We start from the raw sequence: 18,290 nt of genomic DNA, 5'->3' as shown, positions 1-18,290 counted from the left end.
GTGGAGACAGTAAAAGAGAAAAGAGTAGATAAAGACGAAGGAAAATCAAACGGTATAAAAGTGAAGCGTAGGAGTGGAGTGAAATGAAGCGAAGAAAATTATAAACAAAAGGATGACATTATTTTAAAAGCACAATGAGTGTAAGGACTGCCTGAATGGTGGAGAAGCTGGCAAATTAAATGTACAAGTATATCAGGTAATACAGAAGGACAGGCAGGAAGGTCAAGGTGTTCCGGTAGCGCTTTTCATTCAGGATGAGGTCAGGACGATTGTGCGAGACGAGATAAGATCTAAGGAGCAGAATGTCGAATCCATCTGGGTAGAGATAACGAATAGTAAATGGAAAGATTCACTGGTGTGAGTTGTCAGTGGAACAGCGAATAATATCATTACATTGTCATAGGCAGGAAACAGGAATATCTGAGGCATGTAAGAATGGAACAGCAGTAATCATGGGGAACTTTATCTTGCACAATCAATTTGTTCGAATCATTCTTGAGTAGGACTTTATAGACTGCAGCCGTGATGGCTTTCTGGAACAGCATGCTGTTTAACCTACAAGGGAACGTGCATCCAAGTTCGACACTCCCATTCCCCGGAGTATGGGGAGCTGTTACTTTCCACGTAAGACTCAGACTGCCGGTTATTGCCTACCTCATTCCTTCGTGAAATGTCTGCAGCTAAAAGACTCGTGTTGAACACTCAGTGCTCAACCGTAGGAGTTTGATTTCCGCTTTGGATTTATTTACTCTAGACTTGGTTATTTCTAATCTGAGTCTGAATGTATTCTAGCCCGGATTCTGCACATACCTTCACCACCGTCCATGTCTGTTTCTTGAAAGAAGAGATTACAATGTCAGGAGGGTGAGGAGATGTGATCCGTCATTGAAAACTCGCGAATTTCTCCAGATGTAAGGCGGAGAGTATTCTGACTTGTCGCATCGCCGCCTGGTGTGGAGGCTGCAACGCACAGGGTCGCCAGAGGCTGCAGAGGGTTCCAGACTCAGCCAACTCCATCGCGGGCAAAACCCTCCCCTCCATCAAGGAAAACTTCAAGAGGGACCTCATCTATTACTGAGGACCATTACCACCCGGGAAATGCCCTGACATCATTTGTAAATCGGAGAGGAGGTACAGGAGCTTGACGACCCGCGCTCAACGATTTAAAACAAGTTACTTCTCTTCCAACATCTGATTACTAAATGTTTCCTGATTCGATGAGCACCCTCGATATTCCCCTATTTGCTTTATTTATGAATTTTTGGAACTTACATTAAATTTTCGTCTTTGCTCAGTACTGATTGTACAAATGATCACTCTCAGGTGATATAAGTCACAGACAATAAATCAGATGGTGATTCCGGTGACAAACACGCGATACAGACAGACAGGACATGTGGCACGCTGGTCTTCACTGAGTACAGGAGTCGGGAGGTCACATTGCAGTTGTACAACACTGTTGAGGCCACGCCTGGAGTACTGTGTCGGTTCTGGTCGCCCTGCTGTAGGACAGTACAGCTGGAAAGGGCGCAGAGGGAGATTTGCGAGGATGTTGCCGGGTTTCGAGTGGCTGAGCTGTGAAGACAGGGCTGGCGTGAGAAGTTTATTCTTTGGGGAACACCGGTGACATTATAGAGGTGTGTAAAACCTCGAGGGGCAGAGATTGAGTGAATGCACACAGTCTTTTACTCCGCGATCGGGAATCTGTGTCCCAAAGTGCAGAGGAGAATGGGTGGAGAGGAGGGAGAGAGATAAAAGGGAAGGAGGGGTGGAGAACCGTGCGCGGGGTGGGGGGGGGGTGTGGGAACAGTAGAAGGGATGGCTGGAAAGAAAGAGATTGACGGGGAAAGAGGAATGTAGGAGAGTGTTGGGGAATGCGAGTAGTGGAGGGAATGGTTGGGGGAGGGACATAGTCGGTGAGGAGGGAATGTGAGGATGAGTTGGATAAGAGTGGGGAAGAGAGACGGGGCAGGAAAACGGATTGTAATGTGATTCAGTTTGGCCCTACGGGCTGTTGACAGAGATCCTGGATCTTTTCAGGAATATCCGTGCACCAATGTGCAGACTTCTCGCAGATAAAACGGTGTTGACCTTTGCAATGGGCCCTCCATCCGTCAGAGCCGCATTTAACGCAGACCGACTTTCCACTGGAATACTTGTGAATAATACTAGAAGCCTCTTCCCTAACAAAGAAGGTAAAAACAATTTCAACAGGGTCAAATCAGCTCCAGGCGGACACTCCAGACAGTCACCAATCTAATCCCACTGCATCGCACTAACCACACAGCCCCGTGTCGGTCTCCAAACTAATCCCCCTGACCCACTTTATACACACAGGCTGTATCACTCCCCAAACTAACGCACCTGCCCCAAATCCCTCTGTCAGAATATAATCTACGATCGTGAGCCCCTCACATCCCACTGCCCCGTGTGTCTCCAAACAAATCCCCCGACCCACCTTATACCCACAGGCTGTATTACTCCCCAAACTAACGCACCTGCTCCAAATCCCTCTGTCAGAATATAATCAACGATCGTGAGCCCCTCACATCCCACAGACCCGTGTGTCTCCAAACAAATCCCCCTGACACACTTTATCACCAGAGCCCTATGTCACATTCTAATCTACGATCGTGACACCCGCTCTCCCGAAAGACCCGGATCGCGCTCCAAACTAACGCCATTGTCCCACACTCTCGCCAATAGCCCTGTGTCAGAATCTAATCCACGACCGTGACCCAGTCACATTCCACAGCCCCAGAGGGTCTCCAAACTATTTAATGACTCAGTCCAAAGCCAGTAAAAATCCGAATCTCACCCGTCTTCGCATTTTCCAATCCAGTTTGTTCTGTCTTCATCGCCGAGTGCGTTGGAAACAAAATCCTGCGAAAGATAGAAAAAGAAGGAAAAATCCTGGCAAGAAGGAGCCTCTCTCAATGCCTAATACGGGGACTCTGGGGGTGGGATGAGAGAGAGAGAGATAGAGAGAGAGAGAGAGAGAGAGAGAGAGAGAGAGAGAGAGATGAGAGAGAGAGAGAGAGAGAGAGAGAGGAGAGAGAGAGAGAGAGAGAGAGAGGGAGAGGAGAGAGAGGGAGGGGAGAGAGAGAGAGAGAGAGAGAGAGAGAGAGAGAGAGAGGAGAGAGAGAGAGAGAGAGAGAGAGAGAGAGAGAGAGAGAGAGAGAGAGAGTAAATTTCAATGTGTGTCTGACGCTGGGATGGTGTGAAGGGTCAGTATTGACGGAGCTTCACTCTGTGTCTGACCCCGGGAGTGTATGATGGGACGGTGTGGAGAGAGATTCACTCTGTGCTTGATTTTGGGAATTTGTGATTGTTGTGGATATCTCCTCTCTCGGTGTGACACATACCTGCTCTTCCTTTGAATTTAGTTCCAGCAACAATGCATCATTTTTTGAACAATATTCCTTCGCTCCATGGCAAGTTGTTTTCCAACGCGGATATGAAATAACATCGGTCTTGATTTCTGACCCAGCCCTGGGAACACGCTTGCTCTGAAAATCAGGAACAAGAAATGTGAATCTCCCAGCACAACGTCCCATCATACACTCCCGGGGTCAGACACAGAGTGAATCTTCCTCCACACCGTCCCATCGCACAGTTCCGCGGTCAGACACAGAGTGAAATTCCCTCCATACCGTCCCATCACACACTCCCGGGGTTAGATACAGAGTGAATCTCCCTCCTCACCGTCCCATCACACACTCCCGGGGTCAGACACAGAGTGAATCTCCCTCCTCACCGTCCCATCACACACTCCCGCAGTCAGATACAGAGTGAATCAGAGTAATCAGAGTGATTACTGAGGGCCTGTGCGACTGAGCTGGGAGAACCACTACAGCGCATCTTCAACATGAGCCTGGAGCAGAGAAGAGTACCCAGACAGTGGAAAACATCCTGTATTGTCCCGGTACCGAAGAAACCACAACCAAAGGAGTTGAATGACTTCAGACCTGTTGCCTTGACGTCGCACGTGATGAAGACCATGGAGCGGCTGATAATACAGAATCTGAGGCCACAAACCAGGCACGCCCAGGATCCTCTTCAGTTTGCGTATAAGGAGAAGGTGGGAGTGGAGGATGCTATCACGTATTTGCTGCACAAATCACTCTCTCACCTAGATGGGGTCAGTTGTGCTGTGAGGATTACATTCCTTGACTTCTCTAGTGCCTTTAACACCATCCAGCCAAAGATCTTAAGGCACAAACTAACGGAGATGGGAGTAGACTCTCACATGGTGGATTGGATAGTGGACTACTTGAGAGGTAGACCTCAGTATGTGCGGTTGGGAGACTGTAGGTCTGATACGGTGGTAAGCAGCACAGGGGCGCCGCAGGGAACCGTACTCTCTCCGGTCCTGTTCACCCTGTACACATCAGACTTCCAATATAACTCGGAGTCCTGCCATGTGCAAAAGTTCGCTGATGACACGGCCATAGTGGGGTGTGTCAGGAATGGACAGGAGGAGGAGTATAGGAAACTGATACAGGACTTTGTGATATGGTGCAACTCAAACTACCTGCGTCTCAATATCACCAAGAACAAGGAGATGGTGGTGGACTTTAGGAGATCTAGGCCTCATATGGAGCCAGTGATCATTAATGGAGAATGTGTGGAGCAGGTTAAGAACTACAAGTATCTGGGAGTACAGTTAGACGAGAAGCTAGACTGGACTGCCAACACAGATGCCTTGTGCAGGAAGGCACAGAGTCGACTGTACTTCCTAAGAAGGTTGGCGTCATTCAATGTCTGTAGTGAGATGCTGAAGATGTTCTATAGGTCAGTTGTGGAGAGCGCCCTCTTCTTTGTGGTGGCGTGTTGGGGAGGAAGCATTAAGAAGAGGGACGCCTCACGTCTTAATAAGCTGGTAAGGAAGGCGGGCTCTGTCGTGGGCAAAGTACTGGAGAGTTTAACATCGGTATCTGAGCGAAGGGCGCTGAGTAGGCTACGGTCAATTATGGATAACTCTGAACATCCTCTACATAGCACCATCCAGAGACAGAGAAGCAGTTTCAGCGACAGGTTACTATCGATGCAATGCTCCTCAGACAGGATGAAGAGGTCAATACTCCCCAATGCCATTAGGCTTTACAATTCTACCGCCAGGACTTAAGAACTTTTTAAAAGCTATTATTAATGCTTTTTGCGATAGTGATTTAGATGCATATCATATTTTTTTAATGATTTAAGTATTGTATGTAATTAGTTTTGCTACAACAAGTGTATGGGACATTGGAAAAAAAAGTTGAATTTCCCCATGGGGATGAATAAAGTATCTATCTATCTATCTATCTATCAATCTATCTCCCAGCACAACGTCCCATCACACACTCCCGGGGTCAGATACAGAGTGAAAATCCCTCCACACCGTCCCATCACACACACCCGGTGTCAGACTCAGAGTGAAAATCCCTCCACACCGTCCCATCACACACTCACGGAGTCAGACACAGAGTGAAAATCCCTCCACACTGTCCCATCACACATACCCGGTGTCAGACTCTGAGTGAATCTCCCTCCACACCGTCCCATCACAGATTCCCGGAGTGAGACACAGAGTGAATCTCCCTCCACACTGTCCCATCACAGATACCCGGAGTGAGACACAGAGTGAATCTCACTCCACAACGTCCCATCACAGATACCCGGAGTAAAACACAGAGTGTATCTTCCTCCACACCGTCCCATTACACACTCCCGGTGTCAGACACAGAGTGAATCTCCTTCCAAACCGTCCCATCACACACTCCAGGTGTCAGACACAGAGTGAAATTCCCTCTACAACCGTCCGAACACACAGTCCCGGTGTCAGACACAGAGTGAAAATCTCTCCACACCGTCCCATCACACACTCCCGCTGTCAGACACAGAGTGAATCTCCCTCCAAATCGTCCCATCACACACTCCCGGTGTCAGACACAGAGTGAAAATCCCTCCACACCGTCCCATCACACACTCCCAGGATCAGACACAGAGTGAATCTCCCTCCACACCGTCCCATGACACAGTCCCGGTGTCAGACACAGAGTGGAAATCCTCCAGACCGTCCCATCACACAGTCCCGGTGTCAGACACAGAGTGAAAATCTCTCCAAACCGTCCCATCACACACTCCCGGTGTTAGACACAGAGTGAAACTCCCTCCACACCGTCCCATCACACACTCCCTGTGTCAGACACAGAGTGAATCTATCTCCACACCGTCCCATCACACAGTCCCGGTGTCAGACACAGAGTGAAAATCCCTCCACACCCGTCCCATCATACACTCCCACAGTCAGACACAGAGTGAATCTCCCTCCACACCGTCCCATCACACAGTCCCGGTGTCAGACACAGAGTGAAAATCCCTCCAAACCGTCCCATCACACACTCCCGGTGTCAGACACAGAGTGAATCTCCCTCCACACCGTCCCTTCACACAGTCCCGGTGTCAGACACGGAGTGAAAATCCTTCTAAACTGTCCCATCACACAGTCCCGGTGTCAGACACAGAGTGAAAATCTCTCCACACCGTCCCATCACACACTCCCGGATTCAGACACAGAATGAAGCCCCCGCTGCACCGTCCCATCACTCACTCCGGGACTCAGAAACAGACTGAAACTCTCTTTCTCACCGATCCTTTCACACACCCCCGGATTCAGACACAGAATGAAGCCCCCGCTGCACCGTCCCGTCACTCACTCCGGGACTCAAAAACAGACTGAAACTCTCTCTCTCTCACCGATCCTTTCACACACTCCCGGATTCAGACACAGAATGAAGCCCCCGCTGCACCGTCCCGTCACTCACTCCGGGACTCAAAAACAGACTGAAACTCTCTCTCTCTCACCGATCCTTTCACACACTCCCGGATTCAGACACAGAATGAAGCCCCCGCTGCACCGTCCCGTCACTCACTCCGGGACTCAAAAACAGACTGAAACTCTCTCTCTCTCTCACCGATCCTTTCACACACTCCGGATTCAGACACAGAATGAAGCCCCCGCTCACCGTCCCGTCACATACTTCGTGAAACAGAGTGAAACTCTCTCTCCACGGTTCCATCACACCCTTCAGGGGTCAGTCATGGGGAGAATTCCCCTGGGCACTGTCCCATCACACAATCCCGCTGTCAGACACAGACTGAAGCTGGATCCATACCGTCCCATCAGACATTTCCGGAGTGAGACACAGAGTGAAGCTGTAATGTTACGTCTCACAATCCCGTCGTCAGACACAGAGTGAATCCACCTCCACAACGTCCCACCACACTCTCCTGGATTCAGTGATAGAGTGAAACTTCCTCCACGCAGCCCCATCACACACTCACTGGGTCAAACACAGAGTGAATCACCCTCCATAACATCTCTTCACACTCTCCCAATGTCAAGCACAGAGTGACGCTTCCTCTCTCCATGCCTGCCCAATGATGAGGAGCGGGTGAAAGAGGGGGATGATGTCTCACCTCTTCTGCTGGTCAACAATTCACAGATTTGAGCCTTGGTTTCGTTGACAGATCTGTACTTCGTTTCCATCTCAGTGAACTGGTGACGAATCTGTGACACTGAGAGAGATGGTGAAGGATGTTTAGCGTTTACAGTGACACGTGAGTCAGCGTCTCGCTACTGAAGGGTCACAGAGAGTGTTGTGACAGTGCCACGGTGAAGGTTGTCACAGTGAAGGATGTGCTGGTGGCACAGGCAGAGACGTCGGCGCCATCTTGAGAGGCGTGTCTGTGTCACGCTGAGGGGTTATCAATGCGCTGGTGAAGGTTTTGTTGTCGTTACAATGGGGTCTGTGTCAGTATCGTGGAGATGATAATTTCCCTGTCTCAGCGCGGGGCATGTCCGAGTTGCTGTGAGGGACGTGCCGGTGTCACTGTGATAGGAGTTTCTGTGCCCCGGCGAGAGGTGTGCCGGGTCACAATGAAGAGGAGGGAAATGTCAGAGTGAGGGGTCTGTGTAATGTGTGGGTGCTGGTCTCATTGAGAGGACTGTGTCTGTGTCTCTGTGAGAGGCATGTCATGGCAACGGTGTGTGTCCGGTTATCACGCTGAGGTGTGTGTCCGTGTGATGAAGAGGAGTATGTCGGTGTCATTGTGAATTTAGGTATCGGCATCATGCTAAGGGATTTGCCTGAGTCATTGTGAGATGTGGGTAATTGCTTCAGAGACCGGCGCAGTGTTCGGTAATTGCCTCAGTGAACGGTGTTATGTTGAGGGGCGCTAATGTCTCTGTGGGGGTGTTGCAGTGACGTGTGTGTCCATGCCACGGTGCGGAGCTGGGCGGGTCACGTTGAGGAGCCTGTAGGTGTCAGTGGCGTCTCAGTGTCACGGTGAAGGGCGTGTCGCTGTCACTGTGAGATGTGATTCGGAGTCGCCTTGAGATAGGTTCTCTGCGAGAGATCCGGCTGGGAAATCTCAGATATAGTGGATTCAGCAGTTGAGTTTAACTCATGGACTCGTAGTCGACATTGGCGTTCGGTCCCTTTAATCTCCTGATATTCTTCACAAAGGAGTTTGCAGTTTCGGTCAGAGGTGATCTGAGATGGTGACGGATGTTTGGCGTTTGCAGTGTGTCAGGGTCAAGCTGCTGAGCGGGTCACGGAGAGTGCGGAGTCAGTGCCACGATGTGGGTATTATAGCGCTAGGTGTGCTGGTGGCACAGTGAGGGGCGTCGGCGCCCCCGTGAGGTACGTGTCTGGGTCACGCTAAGGGGTATATCAGGGAACCAGCGAGGTTTTTGTTGGTGTCACGATTGGAGCTGCGTCAGTATCGCGGTGATGGTTGATTCACTATCACAGTGAGTCGGTGTTTCAGTCAGAGTCGAGTTGCTGTCATTGTGACAGGTGTTTCTGGGTCCATGTGAGAGGTGTACCGGGTCACATCGCGGTGTATCTCTATGTCACGGTGAGAGATATGTCGGGGTCACAGTGCGAGGATTTTGTTGTTGTCGCAGTGTCGTCGGTGTCATAGTGTCCGGTGTATTGGTGTGGCAGTGGAAAGAAAAAGTCGATGTCAAGGCGAGGGAAATGTCAAAGAGGGGGATTGGTAGTGTCACGGCGGGTGGAGTATCTGTGTAATGTGTGGGTGCTGGTCTCATTGAGAGGAGAGTGTCTGTGTCACCGTGACAGGCATGTCATGACCACGGCGTGTGTGAGATTGCCACGCTGAGGTGTGTGTCGGTGTGATGGAGAGGACTAACTCAGTGTCATTGGGAATTTAGATGTCGCTATCACGGTGAGGGTTTGCCTGTGTCAGGGTGAGGTGTGGGTAATTATCTCAGTGAGCGGTGCATCGGTGTTATGTTGAGGGGCGATACTGTCTTTGTGGGGGTGTTGCAGTGACGTGTGAGTCCATGTCACGGTGCGGAGCTGGGCGGGTCACGTTGAGGAGCCTGTAGGTGTCGGTGGTGTCTCAGTTTCACGGTGAAGGGCGTGTCAGTGTCACTATGAGGTGTGTTTCGGAGTCGCCTTGAGACAGGTTCTCTGGGAGAGATCCGTGTGGGAAATGTCACATATCTTAACTGATGGAGTGGTGATGGGTCCTGTTCATTTTCTAAATTTCTTCCCAAAGGTCTTTGTAGTTTCGGCCAGAGGTGATCTGAGATGGTGAAGGATGTTTGGTGTTTATAGTGTGTCAGCGTCACGCTACTGAGCGGGTCACGGAGAGTGGTCTGTCAGTGTAACCGTAAGGGTGTTACAGTGAGGGGAGTGTTGGTGACCCAGTGAGGGGCGTCGGCGCCACCGTGAGCTACGTGTCAGGGACACGTTGAGGGGTATATCAGGTTACCAATGAGGTTTTGTTGTCACGATGGGAGCTGCATCAGTATCGCGGTGATATTTGATTCCCTGTCACACCGAGTCGGTGTTTCAGTGAGAGACGTGTTGCTCTCACTGTGATAGGTGTTTCTGGGTCCATGTGAGAGGTGTACCAGGTCACATCGCGGTGTATCTCTATGTCACGGTGAGGGATACGTCGGGGTCACAGTTCGAGGTTTGACGGTGTTACAGTGAGAGACTCGTCGGTGACATACTGTATTGGTGTGACAGTGGAAAAATGTCGATGCCACTGTGAAGGGTGTATCTGTGTCACGGGGAAGGATCTGTTCTGGTCACGGCGGATGTGTCGGTTTCACAGTCAGTGCAGTGTTGTTCTCACGGTGAGGACTGAGTGGATGACGCTCTGAGGGGCTTCTCGGTGTCAAAGTGAGGGATGTGTCTTTGTGACGGTGAGGGTTATGTCGGTGTTTCGGTGGAGTGGCTTTTGCTGTTATGAGAAGAGATGAGTCGGGTTCAAAGAGATGGACGTGTCGGTGTCACAGTGAGGGACGTGTGAACGTCACAGTGAGGGACGCTTTGACACCACGTCGAGAGGCGTGTCAGTGTTACAGTGAATCGTTATTACATTAGGTTGTGTGTTGGCATTAGGTTGAGGGATATGTCGGTATCATGTTGATGGATGTGTTGGTGGGGGTTGTGTCGGTGTCACGGTGAGGGGTGTGTCATGGTCGTACTGAGAGACCCGTCAGTACCACAGTGAGGGGTGTGTTGATATCGCCGTAAAGGGTGTTTCTGGGAAATGTTGGGAATGTGTCGCTGTTACAGTGGCTATTTTTATTCTCTGCGGTTTGGTCGTTGCGACCGGAGTGAAACTCACCATGAATCCTCCAGCAGATACCCGTGATAAAGAGGGTCGCTGTTAAGACGCAGATTAGCCATATGCTTGAGTCTGATCTGTCTCTCCCTGTGGGTCGTTCTCTGCCCATGTCGGCTGTGGAAAGATCGTTCCTTGTCTTTGTCAATTCATCGTCATATTCCCTGATCCACCCCACCCCTGTTCCTCCCACCCTCTGAGTTCAGTTCACTCTCTTTTGCTCATGCAGAGCAGTGAGCGTAAATCACAGAACAAAACTGACCCCTTGACCCGAAAATTTTACTTTACCAATTATATTTCATACCTAAATAGTTTTTACAGACACAATGTTCATCTCCTTCTAAACCCTGCTCATCCACGTTCCCGTCAAAGAGCCAATGAAACGACTCTATCGATTTGCCTTCAGCACCACCCCTGGCAGCACATTCCTGTCCCCCGCGGTCTCTGTGTAAAGAAAATCTTGCCCCGCACATGTTCTGAAAAGATACACACTCTCCACTTCCATTTCATGGTATTAGACTTCTCTCTCTGGGGGAAGAAATGCACGGGTTGCCTAGTCTATCTCTGTCTCTCGTCATGATAGAGACCTGTATCAACTCTCCCCTCAGTCTGAGATGCATATGAAATAACATATGAAATCCACACATATCGCATGAATGTCTTTTACTGATATTGACATCCACTTGATCTCTTTCTATCTTGTACATGCAGTCTGTGTTTTGTGCCGTGTGTGTCCTTTGGTTTTGTGTTTGGCACCTTTGTCCTGCAGTAACGCAGACTCGTTTGTCTGTATTCATGGGTATCCATGTATGGTTGAATTGCAATGCAACTTGTATTGAATTGAAACCGTCTCTTCTCTACCGGTTTCACCTTCTTTGGAAGGGAATAAAAAAAAAAACAAATATCCGAAGCCCCTTTCACTGCATCTCGCCTCATCTTCCCCACCCTGCTTCCATTCTGACTCACAGAACCATGCTCAGCGCAAGAGAACTGACCGGCGAGACTTTCCTCACTCCGAAACCTCCGTGAATCGCTGCTGTTTAATGTGCGCTCGCCCACCCGTGTGAGCGACATTTACCTGGCTCCTGATCGCTTCTTGACGACGCCAAAACCATATGTCTGTCTGACTCAAACCCAGATAGAGGCGCACTCCATACCATCCTATGTACTCTCCCGGAGTCAGACACAGAATGAGGCTCCCTCCGCAACAATCCATCACACAATTCCCTGATCAGGCATGGAGCGCAGTTTCTTAGAAATTGTCTTATCACTCACTCCCGGGGTCACAGAAGAAATGAATCTCCCTACACATTCTCATCGCATTTAACGGGAGTTCGACATTGAGTGAAACTCCCTCCACACAGTCGCATCACGGACTGTCAGGGTCCAGCCATCAGAAGATCCATCCACACCTTCTCATATCACACTCTTGGATACAGATATTTTGTGAAGCTCCCCTCTCTGGGCTCAATTGAGGCACTCACTACCGCTGTCAGATACAGATCGAATCTCCCTCCCCTACCCACCCTCACCAATCCCCAGTCATCTCGGAGTTTGCGTGTCCCTCATAGATTGTGTGTGTGTGTGTGTGTGTGTGTGTGTGTGTGTGTATGTGTGTGTGTGTGTGTGTGTGTGTGTGTGTGTGTGTGTGTGTGTGTGTGTGTGTGTGTGTGTGAGTGTGTGTGTGTGTGTATGTGAACGGATGTGTCGTGCAAGGCAGATGACGGAATGGGAGGGATACAGGTCCATAATTCCATCAACGTGGTGTCACAGGTAGACAGGGTGGTAAAGAAATCTTTTGGCACATTGACCTTCATAAATCAATGCTCTGAGTACAGGAGATGAGACGTTACGTTGAACTTGTCTGAGTGATTGGTGAGACCCAATTTGAAGTATTGTGTGCAGTTTTGGTCACCCATCTACAGGGAAGATGTAAATAAAGTTGGAAGGGTTCAGAGAAAATTTACAGGGGTATCGCTGGGTCTGGCGGATCTGAGTTACAAGGACAGATTAAATAGGGTAGGACTGTACTCTGTAGAATGTAGAAGACTGAGAGGTTATTTGACAAAGGTAAACAAAATCATGAGGGGTATGAATAAGTGAAACGCAAGCAGGTTTTTGCCAAATAGAATAATTGGGTCTGCAAACAGAGGTCGCAGTTCAAGGTTAGAGTTTGTTTGTGTACAATGTAGCCCCAGGAACATGGACATACATTTCTTATTCCTTATTTCCACCCATAACGCCTCACTTAGACGAATTCTCTTGTCTGTCCTGAATGTGCACTGCGGTGAAATTTTCTCTGCATGATAATGTCACCCCTCCTTCTTTAACCCCTTCCGCTTTTTGATGTCTGAAAATAGGGAACTTTTTAAAATCGAAGCAAGAGGTGGAGGGGGAAGAAGTAAAGGCATCTCGTAGAGAAGCCTTTTTTTTAACTGATCGGGGAAAAGAGTCTAGATTGCGCAGGCGGGAGACTGAGCGAGCCGAAGCTTTTTTTTAAAAAAAGACAACCATATACTGAGGCCATCGTCGGGGTGGACTGAGGCACAGTGGGACGGCTGTGGCTCGACAGGCTTCGGCGGGAACAGGCAGAGGCGAGGTTTGAACGGGACACGACAGCGCAGGCGCGTGAACGTCGGCCCGTGAGGCAGCGGGAACATTTAAAAAGCGAGCAGAGGCTGAGGACGAGCTTCTCTCAAAGTGAGGTAAGGCCGGTTCAGTTCCTTTTATTAATTTAATTAACTTAGGAGCAGGTAATGGAAGCATCAGTTAGGGCAGTTCAGTGCTTCGTTTGCAGTATGTGGGATGACAGGGCGAGCACAATTGGCCCTGATGACTACCCCTGTAAAAGGTGCATTCAGCTGCAGCTCCTGACAAACCGTGTTAGGGAGCTGGAGCTGGAGCTGGAACTGTATGAACTTCTGATCATTCGGGAGGCACAGGCAGAAATAACCAGGAGTGACAGGGAGATAGTCACCCCTAAGAGTCAGGAAACAGGTACCAAGGTAATTGTCAGGAGAGGGAAGGGGAATAGACAGGAGGAGCAGAGAACCCCTGTGGCCGTTCCCATCAACAGTAAGTATATCGTTTTGGATACTGTTGGTGGGGAAGACCTACTAGGGAATAGTTGCAGTGCAAACACGAGGTAATCTGCAGATGCTGGAAATTCAAACAACACACACAGAATGCTGGTCAAACTCAGCAGACCAGGCACCATCTATAAGGAGAAGCAATGTCGACGTTTCGGGCCGAGATCCTTCGTCAGGACAAAAGGTCTCGGCCCGAAACGTCGATAGTTTCGACGTTTGGCCTGCTGTGTTCCACCAGCATTTTGTGTGAGTACGTGCAGTGGTTGTGTCTCTGGCACCGAGACTGGACGCTCAGCTCAGAAGGGAAGAACGGAAAAGAAGAGAGCATTAGTGATAGGGGATTCGATGGTTAGGGGGACAGATAAGAGGTTCTGCGGAAGAGATCGAGAATCCCCGATGGTCTGTTGCCTCCCGGGTTCCATGGTCCGTGATATCTCGGATCCAGTTTTCAGTATTCTCAAGAGGGAGGGCGAGCAGCCGGATGTCGTGGTCCATGTAGGGACAAATGACGTGGATAGGAAGAGTGAGGAGGTCCTGAAAGTTGAATTTAGGGAGTTAGGTGCCAAGTGAAAGGACAGGACATCCAGGAGAACAATCTCAGGATTGCTCCCAGTGCCACGTGCAGACGGGTTTAGAAATAGTAAGATAGCGCAGATCAACACGTGGCTGAAGACACGGTGCAGGAGGGAAGGCTTCAGATTTATAGATAATTGTACAGATTTCCAGCGAAGCTGTGACCTGTTCCGGTGGGACGGTTTACATCTGAACTGGAGGGGGACAAATATGCTTGCAGATAGCTTTGCTGAAAAGGTTGCTGTGGATTTAAACTACAAACTGTAGATGCAGGGGGGAGGGGGAGGAACCAGAGTGTAGGAGCAGGTGTATGAAAGAAGGAAGAAAAAGAAGATAGTAAAGTTGTTTGCACCATTAGAGATGGACAGTGAATAATTTCTGGAATAATAATGGACAGTGGAACATTTCTTAAATGCATTTATTTTAATGCTAGGAGTATTGTGGATGAGCTTCGAGCATGGACTGATAGAGGATGTTGTATCTTCCGAAAAACATCAAGATTGATAAGTCCCCAGGGCCGGACGTGATATACCCCAGGTTGCTATGGGAGTGAGAGAAGAGATCGCTGGAGCAGTAGCTTTCATCTTTGTATCCTCTTTGGCCAGAGGGAAGGTGCCGGAGGATTGGAGAACGGCAAAAGTAGTTCCTTTTTTAAAAAAAAGTAATAGGGAGAATCCTGGGAACCACAGACTGGTGAGTCTTACGTCGGTGCAATGTAAACTATTGGAAAGGATTCCTGAGGATAGGATCTACGAGCATTTGGAGAAGTACAATCTACTCAAGGATAGTCAACATGGCTTTGTGAAGGGAAGGTCGTGCTTCACAGGCCGAACTGAGCTTTTTTTGAAGAGGTAACAAAATAAATTGATGTGGGTAGGGTGGTAGATGTGGTCTACATGGATTTTAGCAAGACATTTGACAAGCTCCCCACGACTTATCCGGAAAGTCACAATACAAGGGATCAGTGAAACCTTGGTTGTTTGGATAAAAAATTGTCTTACAGGAAGAAAGCAGAAGGTAGCAGTGAAAGGAAAGTATTCTGCCTGAAGGTCGGTGACTAGAGGAGTGCCGCTAGAATCTGTCCCGGACCCCATGCTATTTGTGATTCCTATAACTGACCTGGATGTAGAGGCGGAAGGAAGGGTGAGTGAGTTTGCGGATGACACGAAGATTTGAGGAGTTGTGGATGGAGCTACAGGTTGTCGAAGGCTACAAGAGGATATAGACAGAATGCAGAGTTGGGCAGAGAAGTGGCAGTTGGGGTTCAATCCGGACAAGTGTGAGGTGATGCATTTCGGAAGGACAAACCAGAAGGCTGAGTACAGGGTTAGTAGTCGGTTAATTGAGAGTGTAGATGAGCAGAGGGACCTTGCGGTTTAAATGTGTACATCCCTCAAGGACGCTGCAGAGGTAGACAGGATAGTTAAGAGCGCCTATGGGATGCTGGGCTTCATTGACTCGGGGATTGAGTTCAAGGGTAGAGAGGTCATGTTGCAACTCTACAAATCTCTGGTGAGACCGCACTCAGAGTATTGTGTTCAATTCTAGTCACCTCATTATACGAAGGTTGTGGAAGCTATGGAGAGGGTGCAGAGGAGATTTACCAGGGTGTTGCATGGATTGGGGAACAAGTCCTATGAGGCAAGGTTAGCAGAGCTGGGACTTTTCTCTTAGTAGCGTAGAAGGATGACAGAGGACCTGATAGAGGTCTACAAGATTATGAGAGGCATAGATAGGGTGGATAGCCAGCGCCTGTTTCCCAGGGCATGAATAGCAAGCTCCAAACGCATTGGTATAGAATTATGGCAGAGAGGTGTAGGGATCAAGGGTAACTTTTTTTTAACACAGTTGGTTGTGGGTGTCTGGAATAACTTGCCAAGGATGATGGAGGCTAAAACATTAGGGGTTTTTAGAGCCTCTGGACAGGCACATGGATGAAAGTGTAAAATAGAGGGATACGGGGTAGTGTGGGATTAACATTTTTAGGAACATATGGGGCGCCAGAACATCGAGGGCTGAAGGGCCTGTACTGTTCTGCATTATTCTAGTGTCTAGAATACTGGGCTATGGCCCTCTGTATCTCCTACGTTTTCATTGACGACTTCACCTCTGTGAGATTTAAACCTCTCCATGTCCAGCGCATGCTGCCTTTATCGACATGCTGCGAGTGATTGCGCATGCGGGATAGATCTTAGCATCCAGGGGCGGGTCTTGCTTGTTCATTTCACTGCTGAACACACGTCACCACCTGCTATATCATTACCAAGAAAGACGTCCACGCCGTCTCTCGGTAATTCTGACCGCACCCCTACTTCGACTGGTGCAGAAAGCAGGTCACACTTTTAGATCTGTCCCTCCAAATCACATCCTTGAATAACATCAGCGAGCAGTTTACCTTTAAATTCCAAAACAAACTGTAATTGATTCACAGGCACCTTGTTAACAACCCATTGTTCCTTCAGCATAGTATCCCAGTACACAATGTCGGTGTCAAACACAGCGCTAAGATCCCTCCCACTCTCCGCCCCACTCACCTCTCAACGTAGCCTGTGAATCCGTTCCTGTGAACTGCCTGTTGGCGTCGGTCTGGTTCTCGGCCATCTTGTCGGGTCTCCGAGCCAAGGAGAGGGATGGAACCGTCGACAGAGGAAACCCGTAGCGGCAGGCCGTCGTCCACAAACACCTGATGACAAGCGGATGAAGAGAGGGACCGTGAAAAGGGGAGGAAGTGCGGGGAGGAGAGAGATTGACGGTGTACGAGAAGGCGGTCGAGAGAGATGAGAGTGACGGGAGGGGTAGAAATAGAAGGGGAGTAGCGATTTAAAGAGTGATTGGGGAAGAGTGTAGAGAATAGGAGACAGAGAGGGAAGGAATGGATAGAGGGGTGTAGAGGGGGATGGCAGGGGTGAGAAACGAGGGAATGACGGAGATATTTGTGTCATCCATAGAAGGCCTCGACTGTGCTGGGGACTTGCAACCCCACCACCACCCCATCCCTGCCGCTCCACCCACCCCCGCCCCCCAATTTGGGTCCTGGATTTCGGTCCCACTGCTCCTGCTCAGCGCCAGGGTTTCAGACATCAGACTATCTGTCTGCGGGAAATACCCCCAACACACAGCGAGGTGAGTGACCCGCCTCCCTCCGAGTGAGGGTAAACAACTACCCTTGAAACTCGTAACCCCCGTAACCCCTCCATTCCTCATCTGCCGTCTCCCCCAATCCCACCCTCACACCTCACCCGCTCCTCCTCTCCCTCTCACGATTCTCCCTTCCCCACCACCTCCCTACCTCCAGCCGCTCCAGAAGACTGCGAGTGTGTGTGTGTCTGAAAGCCGCTGTGTTGTATCCGGAAGAGGAAGCAAGGGGAGGCGAGCAGTGGGCAGGGACGGAGTGGTGACATTGCACACACGGCAGGAACCGCATGACAGGACGATTCACACAGAACTGTGGAGAGGCTCAGAACCGAGGGATCAATGGCGTTTGGAAAAGGGAGTAAAACCTGGTGTCAACCCTCCCCCATTCTCCTCATCAATCCAGGTGAACAGAGAGAGGGAGATCTATAGAGGAGGGCATGGGATGAAGTCGGGGATATGGAGGGCTGTTGGTTATGGAGCGGTATACGCAAACAGAGAGTTGTGTCGGTGAGTTTGGGAGTGAGGGAGAAGGGTGCAGTGGAGCAAAGAGGTGACAGAGTTGGGAGGAGTTTAGTGGAGGGAGGGTGTGAAGGAGAGGGGGAGTATTTTCTGGAAGGACGGGGTTGTAGGTGACGGGCAGTCGGTGTAGGGTATTGTGGAGTGGATGTATACGGCAGAGGAGTCAGGTGATCATGGATATGGTCAGTGGTGCAAGGAAGGGTGGATGACTAGGCACCCCGTCTTCTGCGATCTCTGTTTGCGCACAAAGTCAGAATATCCTTCAGGTGTTAGGCGCCGACGATCAACCTGGTAGGGATCTGCAGATCTGTGCCCACCAAC

The 18,290-nt window shown here is 49.8% G+C and overlaps 1 protein-coding gene across 1 annotated transcript; it reads right to left on the bottom strand.

The window, feature by feature from the left end:
• Nucleotides 1-2,004: 2,004 nt before the first annotated feature.
• Nucleotides 2,005-17,653, bottom strand: LOC140719900 (uncharacterized). The gene is made up of 7 exons (XM_073034826.1): nt 17,605-17,653; nt 16,850-16,998; nt 10,657-10,770; nt 7,465-7,563; nt 3,416-3,509; nt 2,819-2,883; nt 2,005-2,183 (listed from the first exon to the last, which is right to left on the bottom strand). The coding sequence occupies exons 2-7, from the start codon at nt 16,914-16,916 to the stop codon at nt 2,005-2,007; spliced, it is 618 nt and encodes a 205-aa protein (XP_072890927.1). The 5' UTR covers nt 16,917-16,998; nt 17,605-17,653.
• Nucleotides 17,654-18,290: the final 637 nt, after the last annotated feature.

This window comes from Hemitrygon akajei, unplaced genomic scaffold, assembly GCF_048418815.1.
Source record: "Hemitrygon akajei unplaced genomic scaffold, sHemAka1.3 Scf000033, whole genome shotgun sequence".
Taxonomy (NCBI): Eukaryota; Metazoa; Chordata; class Chondrichthyes; order Myliobatiformes; family Dasyatidae; genus Hemitrygon; species Hemitrygon akajei.
Note: the sequence above shows the minus strand (reverse complement) of the source record. Positions and strands in the feature narration are given on the sequence as shown.